The sequence below is a fragment of the Eriocheir sinensis genome, chromosome 43, assembly GCF_024679095.1.
Source record: "Eriocheir sinensis breed Jianghai 21 chromosome 43, ASM2467909v1, whole genome shotgun sequence".
Taxonomy (NCBI): domain Eukaryota; kingdom Metazoa; phylum Arthropoda; class Malacostraca; order Decapoda; family Varunidae; genus Eriocheir; species Eriocheir sinensis.
Window position 1 is genome coordinate 1,432,505 of NC_066551.1, and position 16,366 is coordinate 1,448,870.

Sequence of the window (16,366 nt, forward strand, 5' to 3'; positions counted from 1 at the left end):
CTTGCTCCCCCATTTTATTTTTTTCTATTAAACAAGGCAAGTATAGTATAGCACAATAGTTTTTAATGCCTGAAACACAGTGTCCAATAAAAGAAAAAGATAGAAGATCCCAAGAGAGTGATTAGTATTCAGTGGAGAGTTACCATGAAACTATTTGGGTCATAGGAAGTAGGGAATACAGAAAGGATTGTGGTCGTTCCCTGCGAATCATACCTTTAACCCCTTGACTGCGGATTTCCTACAAGAAGACATCACCAAGCTACAGGAACGGAACAGAAAATGGCTGCTACAATTCAGTGAAGAAAAATGTAAAGTCATGTACCTTGGGAGGGAATATCCAGCACACCAATACCACATGGGAAACACTCCACTATCCACCACAGAGGCAGAGAAAGACCTGGGACTATATGTTACCAGGCTACCAGTGAAAGCCAAATCCGTGCCAATCACAGTGGACGGGTTAATTTAATATCGTTCTAGGGGGAAAGTCACAATCATGAACAGCTCTCAGGAAAAATGCATCTGGAGCTGTAATATATATCTCATTCGCTGCAGTGATAACCAATACTATGCCAAGATATACCCAGTAGTAAGTCTAGATTATATAGGTCCATGAAAATCCTCTCCCTCGCTCTCTCTCTCACATGTCATCTGTATATTTCTCTTTCCAGTTTAACGTTCCAGCTCAGTGAACAGGAAGGGTGGAACGAGCGACTCAAGAACCGCAACGAGCTCTTCACCTTCTTCGTTCCAAGCAATGCCGCCTGGGAGGAGATCCATCGCACTATCCCCTCCGCCTACAAGAAGCTTTTCATGGGCTCCTTTTCCTACCATGTGAGTGCGGGTGTGGGTCTGTGTATTTACCTAGTTGTAATTTTACAGGGCCTGGGCTTACGCTCGTGTGGTCCCGTCTCCGTATCTATAATTATCCAACTTTTCCTTGAATCTTTGCACACTCTTCGCCGATACTATTTCTTCACTTAATCTGTTCCAAATCTCTCTCTATATATGTGTGTGTGTGTGTGTGTGTGCTTTTTGTTGCCCTTGAGCCGTCTCCTTTGTTGTAAAAAAAATAAAAAATAAAAAATAAATTGCGCCCCCCCCCCCCCCCATCTACCCCTAATGTGTGTGTCCGTCAGGTGCGCTACATCCTGGACCGCCACATGATCGCCAACCAAGCCTTCAGCCTGGACGACCTGCTGAGCCTCACCACCAACGTCACCATCACCGGCAAGAACGTTCAGCAGCACCGCCTCGACATGACCCGCGGCAAGGTGTACTTCCAGGCCCGCGTCACCAGCAGCTTCGGAGGTCAGTTGTACCGAGTGTGTGGGGCGCTGCGTACACCGTTGCCAGATTATCGTCCTCAGAGCATCGTATTTACCATAACTGTTGCCAAGAAACACCGATAATCAACCATTTTAACGATAACTATATATGAAGTCAGTTATTGGGGTGGAGGAGACAGGTTTTGGCTCTGAAATCGGCAAACATAAGAGGCTGAGTAGGACAGTCTGGCACCGCTGGCTGCGTACCTTGGTCGTGGCCGGCGTTACCAGATTATCGTACTCAGCCACTCAGTACATCGTATTTTCTGGTTTCCGACTCACAGCTATCTCAAACAAACACCGATAAGTATTTTTTTTATTTATTTATTTATTTATTTTTTTTTTTCCCGGTAGCAGCAGGGATCATGTTTCTGAATGGTCCCTCCAAGCGAGAAAAATGAGAAAAAATCACCCCTCACGCAAACCACTTCATAATATATATCAAAGCATTTGTGATCAGATTATGTATCATCTATTTTTGGGGGGTTGATATCATGGCACAAATTTTGCCCGTCACTACTACACGGTAAAGCCACAAATTTGGCCCATCTCTACTATACGGTAAAGCCACAAATTTGGCCCATCGCTGCTACACAGTAAAGCCACAAATTTGGCCCATCTCTTACTATACGGTAAAGCCACAAATTTGGCCCATCGCTGCTACACGGTAAAGCCACAAATTTGGCCCATCACTACTATACGGTAAAGCCACAAATTTGGCCCATCGCTGCTACACAGTAAAGCCACAAATTTGGCCCTTCGCTACTATACGGTAAAGCTACAAATTTGGCCCTTCGCTACTATACGGTAAAGCCACAAATTTGGCCCTTCGCTGCTACCGGGTTAACGTTATTTGTCTAAGTACAAGAGTTTTTGGCCCTGGAACTGATGAATGCGATGTTCTGAGTACGATAATTATGGTAACACTGGTCGTGGTGGTTGTGGGTTTTCGTTGAGCTGCTTCAGTATTTTTTCCCAGTATCCTTTGCTTACCACCTTGGTCATGTTGGCTGAGTGATTTCTTTACTTGGTTTTGATATCTTTTCCTTTTTTTTTTCCTTCATTCCTTGTGCCTCGTACCTTTATTGTGTGATTTTCTTTTTTTTTTTCTTTTCTTTTTCTCATTTCTTTGCCTGTTATCTGTATTAGCTGTGTGGTTTGTATATATTTATTTTATTATTATTATTGTTTTCCTCATTTTCTTTTCCTGTTATCTATATTAATTGTGGGTTTTTTTATTTTATTTTCTTCTTATTTTTTCTCTAATTTCTTTTCCTGTTAACTATATCAATTTTTTTATTCTTTTTATTTTATTATTATTTTTTTTTTCCTCATTTCTTTTTCCTGTTATCTATATCAATTGTTTTTATTATTATTTTATTTTATTATTTTTTTCCTCATTTCTTTTCGCCTGTCACCAAAGTCATGTCGGTAGATTGATTTCCTTACTTGTTTTTGTAATTATCATTTTCTCCTTTTTTTTTACCTAAGTTAGTCATGTTGGTCGTGCTCTTCATTTACTTAGATTACTTACATTATACTTATTTCTCCTACTTACTTTCATTATCATACTTTATTTATTTCTCCTACTTATCTTCGTTATCTTTCCCTCATTCTTCTAACACTTTTTTTTGGGGGGGTCCGCCTTCACTTTACATTTTCAAGCCATCGCACTTATAGCAGTTGTAGTAAAGTTAGTCCTTGGGTCATTTTTACTTATTTACTTATGTCATATTTTTATTCATTCACTCATTCATATACTTCTTTTCTTTTATATTATCTCTCCTTTATCCTTTACTTATACCTCTTGTGGATTAGTTCTATTTTCTAATTCTTTTTATCCTCAGCCGATGTACAGTTTGGTATAGTTTTGTATTAAGTGATTGCTTGAGGTCTAATTTTCATCCGTGCTTCTCTCTGAGTCAGCCGTGATCTCTATGTTGCATTTATTTCTCTGTTCGTGGCATTCATATTAATTTTTTCCCTCCCAGTTTGTCCCCCGAGAGTTATTATTTTCCTCAAGTTCCTGTGTGTCTCATTTCCCCCTTTGAGTTTTCCTATTTTTCCCTCTGAACTTTATTCCTTAACCGACGAGCATTTTGTCCTCTCCTCCATCTTTTTTACAGGGGTTGTTATCACACTTATGCCATCTTCTCTCCTTTCTTGATTTGCTCTTCCAAGATTCCCTTTTTTATGAACTCTCTCCTCCCTCTCCCGAGCTGGAAATCAGTAGGCGGTCTTGTCTCCTGCTTCCTTCCACACATCAGTATTGTTTAGTCTCTGTGATCTGCCCGACGAAACATAATCTAAATTAAGCTCTTCAACAGACTCCACAGATGAAAATGACACACAGATAGAAATGAAGGATGGCAATAGCACAGCAGGTGTGGTCCATGATCTTCCAATAGGTAAATACACTTTTGCTTGACGCTGTGCAATGTTCACTGTTCACCGCCATGCCGGGCCAGCACACCACAGCCACTGGCAATGATTACTTCACAGGCAGCATGGCACCTGCAGACATTAAAGGCCCACTGTAAACATTAAGGTGTACATGTGTGGAGTGACAGATTGGCTGTGGAAGTGGAACGTTTTTTTCTTTTCCACTTCGCATTGATGGTAGAACAGCCACTCCTGACTTCTACAGTGCAGGACGCATGAGGATAAAACACTATATGATTTTTTTTCACAATTCACGACACGCCAGAAGCTTCTCATCGCAGCGCCTCCCTGCCTCTCCCCGCCACACAGCAAGGCGCCACCTGTCTGTGTGCTGAGACTCCACACAGATAGGAACAAACAAACACATCGCTCCTTTCCTTAGTCACCCACACACCTGGGGCTTCCCTGCCATATGTTACAACTTTTTTTATTGTCTACTCCTTGTTTTTTCACACATACAATACTTTGCTTTTAAATGCCACATATTTTTGAGGGCTCATGAACTGCAAACCACAGAGCTCAGAGCTTCTTGACCCGCCCTGAGCCTTTCCTCGCACACGGCTGGCCGGGAACACTGCCAGACAATTTTTATACACACAATACTAAAAATTCACCGACATACCTTTTGATGGAGCTCCCATCGGTTAGTTGCTGGCTTCAATAACCCGATGGCCAGAGTAGACCTCCCAAACCAAGATGATGATGGTTTTGTGTGCCATAGATCCATATTTGTCTTCTTATGTAACACTCTTTTGAACTTCATGTTGCCCAAAACTGTTTCAAGGTGACAGTTCAAGATCTGTTTGCCTTACTGAGCTTGGCCTCCAGAACGGAAGACTTTGCCTCTACTGTTTTCACTCAAATACTGACAGTACACGGAAACAACCTTTAGGAGGGTCAGAAGTGCACCTCTCTTTCCATCTGTGTGTGGTTGTTGTAGTGGGTGGAATCAGGACACGGTTACAGTGATTGATTAAGCCGTGTAGATCACCAGTATGACCTTGTTGTCCCCATGCAGTGTCCTGTGTACGGTATCTGGTAGTGCGTAAATTTGTTGCAGCGTTCGGTAAAGTAGATTGAAACTCCCTGTGTTCATATTCCTGATCCTCCCTCGCTCTGTGTTGCTTCGGCAGCACAGTTTTTTGTAATTCAGTATTTCTCTTTGACTTGTAATACGTACTTTTGACGTTTAAATAAACACTGTAGTTTATACTCAGTAAATATATAAAACTTTGCTTGATCAGATTTTGGTAATTCATGGAAAAATCACAAAACTGCACCAGTAGACAGAAATTTTATTATGTGAGGAATGTTTTCATTGACACCTTTGTTATGACAGTCCATCACCTTTGAGTTGTTGTTGAGTGGCCGCACCAGCACAGCCTCTCCCTCAGAGCTACGAGATGAGTCAGTCTCTCCTCAGCATGGGCAGTATGGATGTACAATTAGGGCTCTGACAAGTGATACAGAATTGACTAATGTTGGCAGGGTATTTACCTAATGATCCCGAATTGACTAATGTTGGCAGGGTATTTAGCTAATGATCCCGAATTGACTAATATTGGCAGGATATTTACTTAATGACCCCGAATTGACTAATATTGGCAGGGTATTTACTTAATGATCCCGAATTGACTAATGTTGGCAGGATATTTACTTAATGATCCCGAATTGACTAATGTTGGCAGGGTATTTACTTAATGATCCCGAATTGACAATAATGTTAGCAGGATATTTACTTAATGACCCCGAATTGACTAATGTTAGCAGGATATTTACTTAATGATCCCGAATTGACTAATGTTGGCAGGATATTTACTTAATGATCCCGAATTGACTAATGTTGGCAGGATATTTACTTAATGACCCCGAATTGACTAATGTTGGCAGGGTATTTACTTAATGATCCCGAATTGACAATAATGTTAGCAGGATATTTACTTAATGATCCCGAATTGACTAATGTTGGCAGGGTATTTACTTAATGATCCCGAATTGACAATAATGTTGGCAGGGTATTTACTTAATGATCCCGAATTGACAATAATGTTAGCAGGATATTTACTTAATGATCCCGAATTGACTAATGTTAGCAGGATATTTACTTAATGACCCCGAATTGACTAATGTTGGCAGGGTATTTACTTAATGATCCCGAATTGACTAATGTTGGCAGGGTATTTACTTAATGATCCCGAATTGACAATAATGTTAGCAGGATATTTACCTAATGATCCCCTTTTATCCACTGCCATTGGTACTGATAACTGCCATGCGTGGACTGTACCCAAGTAAGTGTAACACTCACTCTGGGTCTTCTTTCTTGCAAACTCTCTAGGACAATCACCACAATCGCCAGGTGAGACATTCTTGACTCCTCTCTTCCTTCTGTGTGTCGAGGTAACAGGCAAGTGGTCATGTGTTCCCTCACTTTTGACGTTGTTCTTGTGTCATACCTTCAGCCAGCACAAACCACAGTCATCCTCAAAACATCACCGGTTCCTCATTTTCCGCTACATTTTCCGTTATTCCAGAACTTGACATTGGTCGTGCTATGGTGTCGTGTCTTTGTTAAATGTGACAGACTAGAACAAAGAGATCAAGGTGCAAGTTTAGGAATGTTGCCGCCTTATCTGCCAGCACTCTCATTACCAGCTTGTCCTGGACGCCAAATTTTTGTTCGTGTACACTTGAAGAAACAGAAAAATGTGTTTGGTGCGAAAGTATGTCATCAATGGTACTTGAACACCCGGACACACACACATCATCACAACTAATAGAAAGCAATCAGAAAAGTTCATTCCCTACGCTCAAATGGAGGGTTTTTTTCTTCTTTTTTTCTTTTTTTTACACAAGCACACGATTTTAAGCACACTAATTGTTGTTTGTTGTGTACGTCTATTTATCCAAGTCTCCGATGCCCTGTCCCTTGGTGGTAACTTTCCCCTTACAAGGCGGTGGTCAGGGCAGCAGCTTATGTCCATTATTCCCTGTTGCAGCGCCCCCCCTCAGCACACTCACTCCCTCGTGTGTCGCCCTTCTCTCCAACACTCAGCCAGACACTCTTGGTCCCTTCCTCTGGTACCATCTCCCACAGTCCTGCCCTCAAACACTTCCCTCACAAAATATTTCACTATAATATAACTTTCAATATTTAAAAGAGCAATTAATTAGAAAATGCAGATACTTTCCATGGATATTATTCTGTGTAGTTTTTATTGTTAGTACTTTTATTATCACAAGACTACAGCTTGACTTCTCCTCGCCCAGAGTGAGGGCTGGTGTGCTAAACTTTAAGGACATTTTTTTCCAACACTGAATCTATGTAACAATAAGCTGACAAACTGGAGGGCTTGCTGTGCTTATTTTTTCATATGGATTGAATATACTATGCCATACTGTACTGGACTGGAGTAGTAATAGACAAACAAGAGAAGATGGCGCCACTATAAACATTTGCCTGCGCCATGACGGGCTGGGGCCAACTACCATCTAGGCCCCTCAAGAAAAGCCTACTGGCACTATAGGCATACACATAAAAAAAAAAAAAAAAACTTGGGAGGCTTGACTGGAATAAGATAAAAACCCATTGAATTATATGACTTCTTTACATCAGGATAGCAAACATAGTCCTTTCCAATGTAGATATTTAGATACAAGAGGAAAGTTTGCTGAATACCATCACAAGATAAAATGCTGGCTTAGGGATTCCTGCTTATCCCTGCAAAGAATAAATCATGCAGTTGTCTGAAATATAAAGCTTGAAAAATATATGTGTTTCTCCTATAAAGATTACTTATCCCAGACCGGAGTGCATGGCATGGCTTAAGGCTTACAGTGGCTACTCATCCGACAGCTGGTGAAGGTCCGGCCATACGCTCACAGGCGGCGCTCCGTGGCTCAGGCCGGGAGAACATCATCACCAATAATTTTGCTGCAGATGCTTGGTGTGGGGCCGGCTGTCATGTGCTTTTATATTTAGTTTTGTTTCTTTGCCTAGATATTTAATTAAGATTGAATTTAAAGCTTGCTCAAAAACAGAGGCATCCACAGCATTTGATAAGTTTTAATACACATTTTTTCTCCTGATTTTTAGATTTTTGTCCACCGTCAAGTTTTTGTAATCACTTTGTGTGGAAATTTTGAGTTTTTTTTTTTATTTTTATTTTTTATTTATTTATTTATTTTTTTTTTTTTTACAACAAAGGAGACAGCTCTAGGGCAACAAAAAAGAGTGCAGAAAAAAGAATCCCGCTACTCACTGCTCCCATTTATCGTCACTGCAAACACCATCACATAATTTCGGATGAAGCAATCCAGCCGAACACCACATGAATTGGCTGTTGTGGACGGTCGTTGAAGTGGAGTTGAAAAACGAAGCAGCGCAAACAGTTATAGAACGCTAATGATGAGTCAGATCATTGGCAGCACTAACACTAATAGAACAACATATCATTTTGTGCATGCAGTCTTTTATTTACTGAGGGCCATACTAATGAAAGACTCCATGGGTCGTATAATAAAACTTATCCTCGTCCAAGAACACCTATTTGACAAGTCTTTCGTAGGTGTCGTGGGCATTTCCAGGAGAAGTTTTTGACCCTGGTGGTAGTGTGCCCCTTCTTCTGTACCATGAACCTGAAGAAACACTCATAAGAATCTGACTGACCCCTTCTTTGACCTTTAGAGATAGCTGATGTGAGAAACAAAACTGTCTTATAATACCAACCCATATGTTTTAGGATTAACCTTCTGTGAGCGAATCTTTAATATTCATGCAAGGGTAATATCCAGACAGGAGGGAGGGAGGGAGGGTGCAATGCCAGAATTTGATTAAGAACGGGAAAATGTAAATTAGGGAGGAATAAGTAGTTTTAAGTATTATAAGTAAATATAAGTGCCTCTCAAGGACGAGTCAGGAATGTTTCATGTGGTAACGTCTCCTGGGGGCACTTATATTTATTTACTAATAATACTTAAAACTACTTATTCCTCCCTAATTTACATTTTCCCATTCTTAATTAAATTCTGGGATTACAAGGGGAGCTAAAAAAGGGAATCTTTAAAAAGGAAGAATGAGGCTTTGGAGGGGTGGCGGGTCCTCAGATCTATAGACAGTTTGAAGATAAGTTTCTATTATTTTATTTATTTATTTATTTATTTTTTACAACAAAGGAGGCGGCTCAAGGGCAACAAAAAGTGTAGGGAAAAAAAAAAGCCTGCAACTCACCGCTCCCACAACAGACAAAAGCAAAGAGAGGTCAATTTTGGGTGGAGAGGTGTCCTGATATGGTAACATTTTGGGAAAGCTGTGATTTATAGCCAGCATATATATGAACAAATACAGTAATAGGTATTCTTGAGGTTTATACATGAACATTTATATAACAAATATTTTTTATTGCATCTGATAATCATGTTTCCATTCCTATCCCTTTATTCTCCCTCTTCTCATATTTGTGTTTGATGTGTTCACCTTATTCTCATCTTTTTTTTTCATCCCATTCATGTCTTTTCCGATACCCTACGCCCCTGTCCACCCGGCAGTGAATGGGTACCAGGTATTAATCGGGGGTTGTGTCCCGTCTCCTGAGATCTGTTCCCTTCTCCTATAATTGCTTCCCCTTCTGTCTCTCTCCGGCATATGACCACAGATGTTGCACCGACTAAACGAAACTTTCCAACTTTCCTCCTCCTATAATTCCTTCCCCTTCTGTCTCTCTCCGGCATATGACCACAGATGTTGCGCCGACTAAACAAAACTTTCCAACTTTCTTTCCCATTCATGAGGTATAATCAAGTTTCTCTATAATACATTTTTTGCAGGGACAGGCATAGTGATTCCTTGTGTTGTTCCTCCTCCTATAATTCCTTCCCTTCTGTCTCTCTCACATATGACACACAGATTTGTACATCATAGAACTTTCCAACTTTCTTTCCCATTCATGTGGTATAATCAAGGTTCTCTATAATACATTTTTGCAGGGATTTCAGCTTCCATCATCAAATTTGTTCTTTTTCATGTGAGTGCTTCCAGAGTGCAGCTTACCTCATCAGATTCCTGTGTATTAAATCCTTCTCCGGCCCTCCTCCTGCCACTCTCAGTCCCTGCCTCCCTTCCTCATTCCATTGCTCCTTAACCTTTACTTTTCTCCGGCCCTTTCAGCTTCCATCATCAAATTCCTGCCTCCTTCCTCATTCCATTGCTCCTTAACCTTCAGATTCCTGTGTATTAAATCCTTCTCCGGCCCTCCTCCTGCCACTCTCAGTCCCTGCCTCCCTTCCTCATTCCATTGGTCCTTAACCTTTACTTTTCTCCGGCCCTTCTCCTGCCACTCTCATCCTTCCCTCAGTCCCTGCCTCCCTCCCTTGTGCCTCTGGTCCATAAACGCACACATGTACACACGCACATGACGCCAAACCTACTACATGTACATTTACCACCCGCGTTAGCCACATTCAGTACACGTCCAAGAGGGTGACAAAAAGGGCGAGTTTACGATAAAAAAGATAAATAAAAACGATCAACCTTTACGTTCCTCCGGCCCTCCTCCTGTCACTCTCGTCCTTCCCTCAGTCCCCGCCTCCCTCCTTCATGCCAGTGGTCCTCAAACCTTCACTCCGTTAGCACCCTTGTCACACCTCTCTGCAGCCGTCACTCCCCTTGGTCCTGTACTGATGGAGAATGATAATACTCACACTGGCGTTAATAAGAGAACCATCGTCAAATTTTAACGCCCACTAACATAACAGACAACTAAATTATCATATACTAAATGAATATAAATAAGAGAACCTCCACATATTTTAACGCCCACTAACGTAACAGACAAGTAAATTATTATATACTAAATAAATAATAATAATATACTAAATCATATACTAAATCAGATACTAAATAAAAAAATAATACCCATCGTTTCCTTGCCTTCCCCTCTTCATATGGCTCCAGCAGTCCTCCCTATCTACCTGTTTTGTCTCTTTTAATAATAATAGTGATAATAATTTCCTTGTCTTCTCCCCCTACAAGTCTCCAACACTCCTCTGTTTACCTGTTTCGACTTTTAAAAATGATAATATTAACAGTTTCCTCGCCTTCTCCCCTACAAGTCTCCAACATTCATTTTATTTCCCTGTTTTGTCTCTCTTAAAAATAATAATAATATCAATTTCGTCCCCTTCCCCTCCTACATGGCTCCGACACTCCTTTCTGTTTAGCTGTTTCGACTTTTAAAAATGATAATACTAACAATTTCCTCGCCTTCTCCCCTACAAGTCTCCAACATTCATTTTATTTCCCTGTTTTGTCTCTCTTAAAAATAATAATAATATCAATTTCGTCCCCTTCCCCTCCTACGTTGCTCCGACACTCCACTCTGTTTAGCTGTTTCGACTTTTAAAAATGATAATAGTAACAGTTTCCTCGCCTTCTCCCCTACAAGTCTCCAATATTCATTTTATTTCCCTGTTTTGTCTTTTTGTCTGTTTTGTCCTCGCTTTCCCCTCCCCATATGGCTCCAGCACCTGTCCCCCCCTCTAAGCCGATCCTTTGGTGTTCCCCGCAGAGTACTACACCGAGTGGAACGGAGTGCGCGCCCACGTGAGCCGCCCCGACATGGAGTGCGTCAACGGCGTGGTGCACGTCATCGACAGGGTCATGATGATGAACCGCGACGTCACGGTCTCCGGCTCGGCAGTCCCGGCCGCCACTGGACAGGCCTCCCTCGTCGCCACGTTCTTCACAGTTGCCTTTGCCCGCGCTCTTCACCATTAAGATGAAAGGGGAGAGTGGCGAGTTAGTTGATAAACCTTACCTCCTCTTCCTGTAATCTAGGATGGCTAGTGGTGGCTGTGGCGGCTGCTGTGGCTACTGACAGTCTTTGGCATTTTCTCTCTCTCTCTCTATGTCTCTCTCTGTCTCGCTCTCTCACTTTCTATCTGTCTGTCTATCTCTCTCTGGATCTTTATGAAATTTGTCTGGAATTTTTATGATTAGCACCTGCAGAATTTTCCTTTGCAAAACCAGAATACTAAAGCCATCTTGCAGTACTATTATATATGTAAAAAAGCTCCAGTGTCACTCCTTTATTCTTTTTTTGCCTAGGGTATTGTTTCCAAAGCTTCAGATACTCAGCTAGATTTGTCTTTCCCTAGAATGTCAAGTAAAATCTTTAACTTTGATGTGGACAGGACAAATGTAGATAGTCTGCCATACTCTTTTCCATCACCCTCGAGGCAGGGAGGGAGACGCCCGCCTTGTCTTGAGGGCGAAGGGCAAACAGTATTTTGACCATCGGCGCCAAACATAGGATTAACCCTGATTCCCTGACTTCTCCTTCACACACACACACACTCACACACACACATATACGCACACGCACACCTACACCTACGTTTATGCATACAGCCCTGTAATATACTGTCAAAGTCAATGTTGTAATTTGGAAATAATGTGTGAAATAAGTAGATGTTTCCAAGCTGGTTCTTTAAGGATCAATATTACTTTGAGACACATAGCGTTAACAGGAGGTGATTCAAGTGCCGACGTATAAGATGTCTAAAATTAATGTACACCTAGATGTAAGTCCCAACATGCAAGCGTACTTGATGACCAACCTAATAGATCTTCAATTATCTTACAAATCCGAGGTACTACAACACGATACATTATGGTGTGATGTTCCTTTTCAATTGTAAGTTTACTTTTATGAATTCCCCGGGAAGGGTCCACCAAAGCATAATTCCGTGCACCGATGACCTGCGTGTGTCTCGTGCCAGAAAGAACCGCCGCCAGAGGGCAACTCGCGGCGCAGCAAGCCAGTGGAAGTTCTGTGAAGTCAACATGTTTGGATGCAGCATTCAACTGCCATGTATCATAGGCTTGTGTACGTTTTTCTACTTAAGAGTTTTACCATTGAGTTCCCTGGAAGTAGTCATCCTTAAATCAAAGCTTGAGCAAGTACATTTGTAATGCAATTGTAATCAAACCAAAGTAGAATCACATGCTGGCTTTTTTTCATTTTTGATTTTTCCTCGCCGCTGTAAAGACTTCATTTCGTAAGAGGTAGCTTTCAGATTTTAGTTTAAGTCTGCAAAAGATTCCACTATATGTAGTTGCCTATATACTTAAGGTCAAAGATATAACCAGTGGTACATTCTACACCAAAGATCACGAACGTTGATGACAAATACCTGTAAATACTGACGATGACGGGAGGTGCGTTCAGGCGAGCGACACCTCCACCTTGTTGAAATGAAGGAGCACTCAAGCATCCAGGAACAATTACGAGTGACAGTTACGTTTAATGATGTAAATGGAGGTTCATATTCCCTGTCTTTGTAGGTCTAAAATTTTACTCTCCCTCACTGTATTAAGCCATTCTACCTTGATGTCCACACTCAAGCAAACCAACACTTTCCGCTTGACTCTCCGTGGGCGCGACCGAGTACAAGAGTGTGAGTCTGTCTCTCCTTCAGCATTACTTGAATCTCTGCTCTGCCTTACTGTGGAGAACGTTATTTTGTAATTACTAGTTTCGGCATCTCCTTTGTTTATTTTGTAATATATGTACACGCAGTTTTGTATTTTTACATCATGGCAATTCATCAAGACTTAAATGCCTCGGTTACAGAACTAAAAACGACCTTGTGGTGTTCCGGCTGTTTGTAATAGAATGTGTTTTGTGTAACAACTAAGAGTAATTACCACAGAGAAGGGTTACTTATGATAATCTAGTCACTGTAGCCACGGGGGTCTTCAAACTGTGTCTTGCCCTGAGCTGTACATTGTAGAGCTTCCTGCACCTTGTATGAGGCAGCAGCCGTGCCCTGGAGCCGAGCAGTCCATCTGTCAGCCAGCCTGTCCACTCTAGTCCCTCCTCGGTATCGCTCAACTTTTTCAAGACAACACCTCAGAAACTAAACTGGACTAAACTCTATCATGGCATCTCCTGTTCGCTTTTTGGTAGCTTGTTGTAGATATTTAACCACATCCATCATGAGGTTTGTCAGGGCAGGTTTTGGGTACAAGTGAAACATGCAGCCACTTGGGGCCTTTTTCAGCTGTGGTGGCTCTTAAAAAATTGAAATTCTAAAAGTAATTAATTCACTGATAGTTGGAATTCAAGACAACCTGATTACCTTATGTCAGTGCAGAATTATGGACCCCCAGAGCATAATCCTACCTAGGGCAACCTGAAGACAAACAGGCATTAGGTTGTGGCATCCTTCAGGGCATTAAAGGACTGGGTGGCAGGGGCAGGGCATGGCTGGGTCACAGGGCGGGGCATGGCTGGGTCACAGGGCGGGGCATGGCTGGGCACTGGGTATTATGACAACAAACTAAAGTCCAACATGAAAGGCAGCATGACAGATTCCTGTATGAAAGAGGCCACAGCGTCGAGAGTGATGATAACCCTCGTGAACTATATTGTCCAAATGCCAAATAAGTTTCCCATGGTGATCCCTTCAGCGTATATCAATGACCTTTCGGGAAATTCTGTAATCTAATCAGGCTTTCACAGAATGAGGCATCTTTGTCATTGATAAATTGGTGTGTCTTATACTACATTAATTAAGAACTAGATTGTTTAGACTTACACTTGGTCATTGACAAGTCATTATTATTTGATGCTGGCAATCAGTGTCCTGTATGTATCTTCAATTTCCAAAACCTTGGGAAAAATTTAGTCCATATTCAGACATTTGTTTGTAGCTAGACTTGATGAACTGGAACACATTCTTAACATTTGTTGTATTTATTGATTTCCAAGAGACTTCAAACTTGGAGGCATCATTTTTGTACATAGAACCGTTTGGTGTTGAGTGTGTACTGTAGGTAGTAGGGTCACAGCCTGTCTCATGGAAGTGTCTGTGAAAACAGAAAGTGCATCATTCTGTGTGTTTCAAATGGTGTTTAGATGACTCATTTTCTTGAAAGATGATATGCCCTCTGTAAGTGTACCAAGTTTATATGTAAATTCTGTGTTTTGTCCTCTCAAGATCTCAGTACAGTGGGCAACAGTGTGGCGCAGGGAGGCTCTTGCCCCCAGGAAGGTCATGTTGGGCTCGCGGGGTCACGCGCCTGAGCCAGTGGGGTCTTTCTCACCATTTACCGCACGTGGAGGTTGTAAGCATTTCTTGTGGTGATGGTGGCTGCTGCGGCAGCGAGATTGTGTTTGTGAAGCACGGCACAGCCGCGGCGCCCCAGCGGGCGTCGCGGCTGCTTGAACACAGCAACGCTGCGCTAATCTTCAGCTTGGATCAGTTTCTGCAGCCTGCACTTGAGAAATTCGCTATCAAAATATGATCGAGTTGGGATGGAAATTTTGCCTTCTTTCATCCATCATATAGTGCAAGCACTGCTAGGCAAAACAAGTTTCTGCATCTGTTTGAAAAATAAAGGTAACCGTATAATCTTGCCTCAGAAGCTTTAATTAACGTGAACAGGAAGTAGACTCACTCCTAGGCCTTTACGTTGTACAGTTGACCAGCAGCTGAGATGGATTATTTTTGCATATAGTCAAGACTTTCAGTGACCCACAAACAACACTCTTGATGGAATGAAAGTTGGCATTTTTGACTAGCTTTTAATAGTGATTATTTATGATGTAAGTGTAGAAAGTCTATCACATATGTTAGGAGATTATTTTGATGTCAACAGTCAGTTAATAAATAAAGCTGAAATTATTCCTGCTGGTCCTTTTCTTGTGAGTCTCTCTCTCTCTCTCTCTCTCTCTCTCTCTCTCTCTCTCTCTCTCTCTCTCTCTCTCTCTCTCTCTCTCTGTTGGATAATAATTAAGAAAGTGTAATAATTGTTTTTTCCTCTAAAAGCGTGTTTGAAGTAGTAGTTGGTATTTTTTATATGCAATTTTATGGAACTTGACCTCAATGAATCTTTAGAAATTAGTAGTTAATAAATTATGATATTACTATTTTTCACATGGCATGGCGAGGGAAAAATTTGATATATGAGAAGCTTATTTGTTCATCTATTAATTCTCTTTTTGCCAGTTTAGTGTTCAAAGGCTTCACATGTGTTGAAATGTACACTTTGAAACACTAACTGAACCGGAGCCTATACGCAGAGCAAGCCATAGCAATCAAACTGTTATTTATATTAGCATTGACTGAACAGAAGTAACCAACATGATTTCGTAGTTAACACACTCAAATTAGAAGAAGAAAGTTTGTTTAGTATTGATTTGAAACTGAATTAATAGGAGTCGTGGAGTGGGAATCGAATCAGCCACCGGTACTTGGAATCAAACCGCTTGAGTGAGTAACTTAAGTTTTTCCACAAGTTCTAAGTTCACGGCATTATTATTTAGATTATTACTGATTGGGTGGGGTCAGACAACACGATCTCTTAGTTAACACATTCAAATTTCGTTTAGTAATGATATAAAACTGAATTAAGAAGTTGCTCAGTAGGATTCGAGCTGCTAGAGTGAGTGAGCTTAAGTTTTTCCACAAGTTCTAAGTTCACGGCATCATTATGGAGATTATTACTGATTGGGCAGGACCAGACAACACGATCTCTTAGTTAACACATTCAAATTTCGTTTAGTAATGATATAAAACTAAATTAAGAAGTT

At 41.2% G+C, this 16,366-nt stretch overlaps 1 protein-coding gene across 5 annotated transcripts in view; it reads left to right on the forward strand.

The window, feature by feature from the left end:
• LOC127010296 (fasciclin-1-like) overlaps positions 1 to 15,462 on the forward strand; it is a 37,680-nt gene extending 22,218 nt beyond the window's left edge. For 2 of the 5 annotated variants that reach the window (XM_050884155.1, XM_050884156.1), the window contains exons 10-14: positions 672 to 834; positions 1,140 to 1,311; positions 3,656 to 3,736; positions 6,109 to 6,129; positions 11,336 to 15,462. In XM_050884155.1, the coding sequence (XP_050740112.1) occupies positions 672 to 834; positions 1,140 to 1,311; positions 3,656 to 3,736; positions 6,109 to 6,129; positions 11,336 to 11,544 (646 nt within the window). In that variant the 3' untranslated portion in view covers positions 11,545 to 15,462. The remainder of the gene's footprint in view (positions 1 to 671; positions 835 to 1,139; positions 1,312 to 3,655; positions 3,737 to 6,108; positions 6,130 to 11,335) is intronic. The other 3 variants (XM_050884157.1, XM_050884158.1, XM_050884159.1) reach the window with 3 other exon arrangements.
• The last annotated feature ends 904 nt before the right edge of the window (positions 15,463 to 16,366 follow it).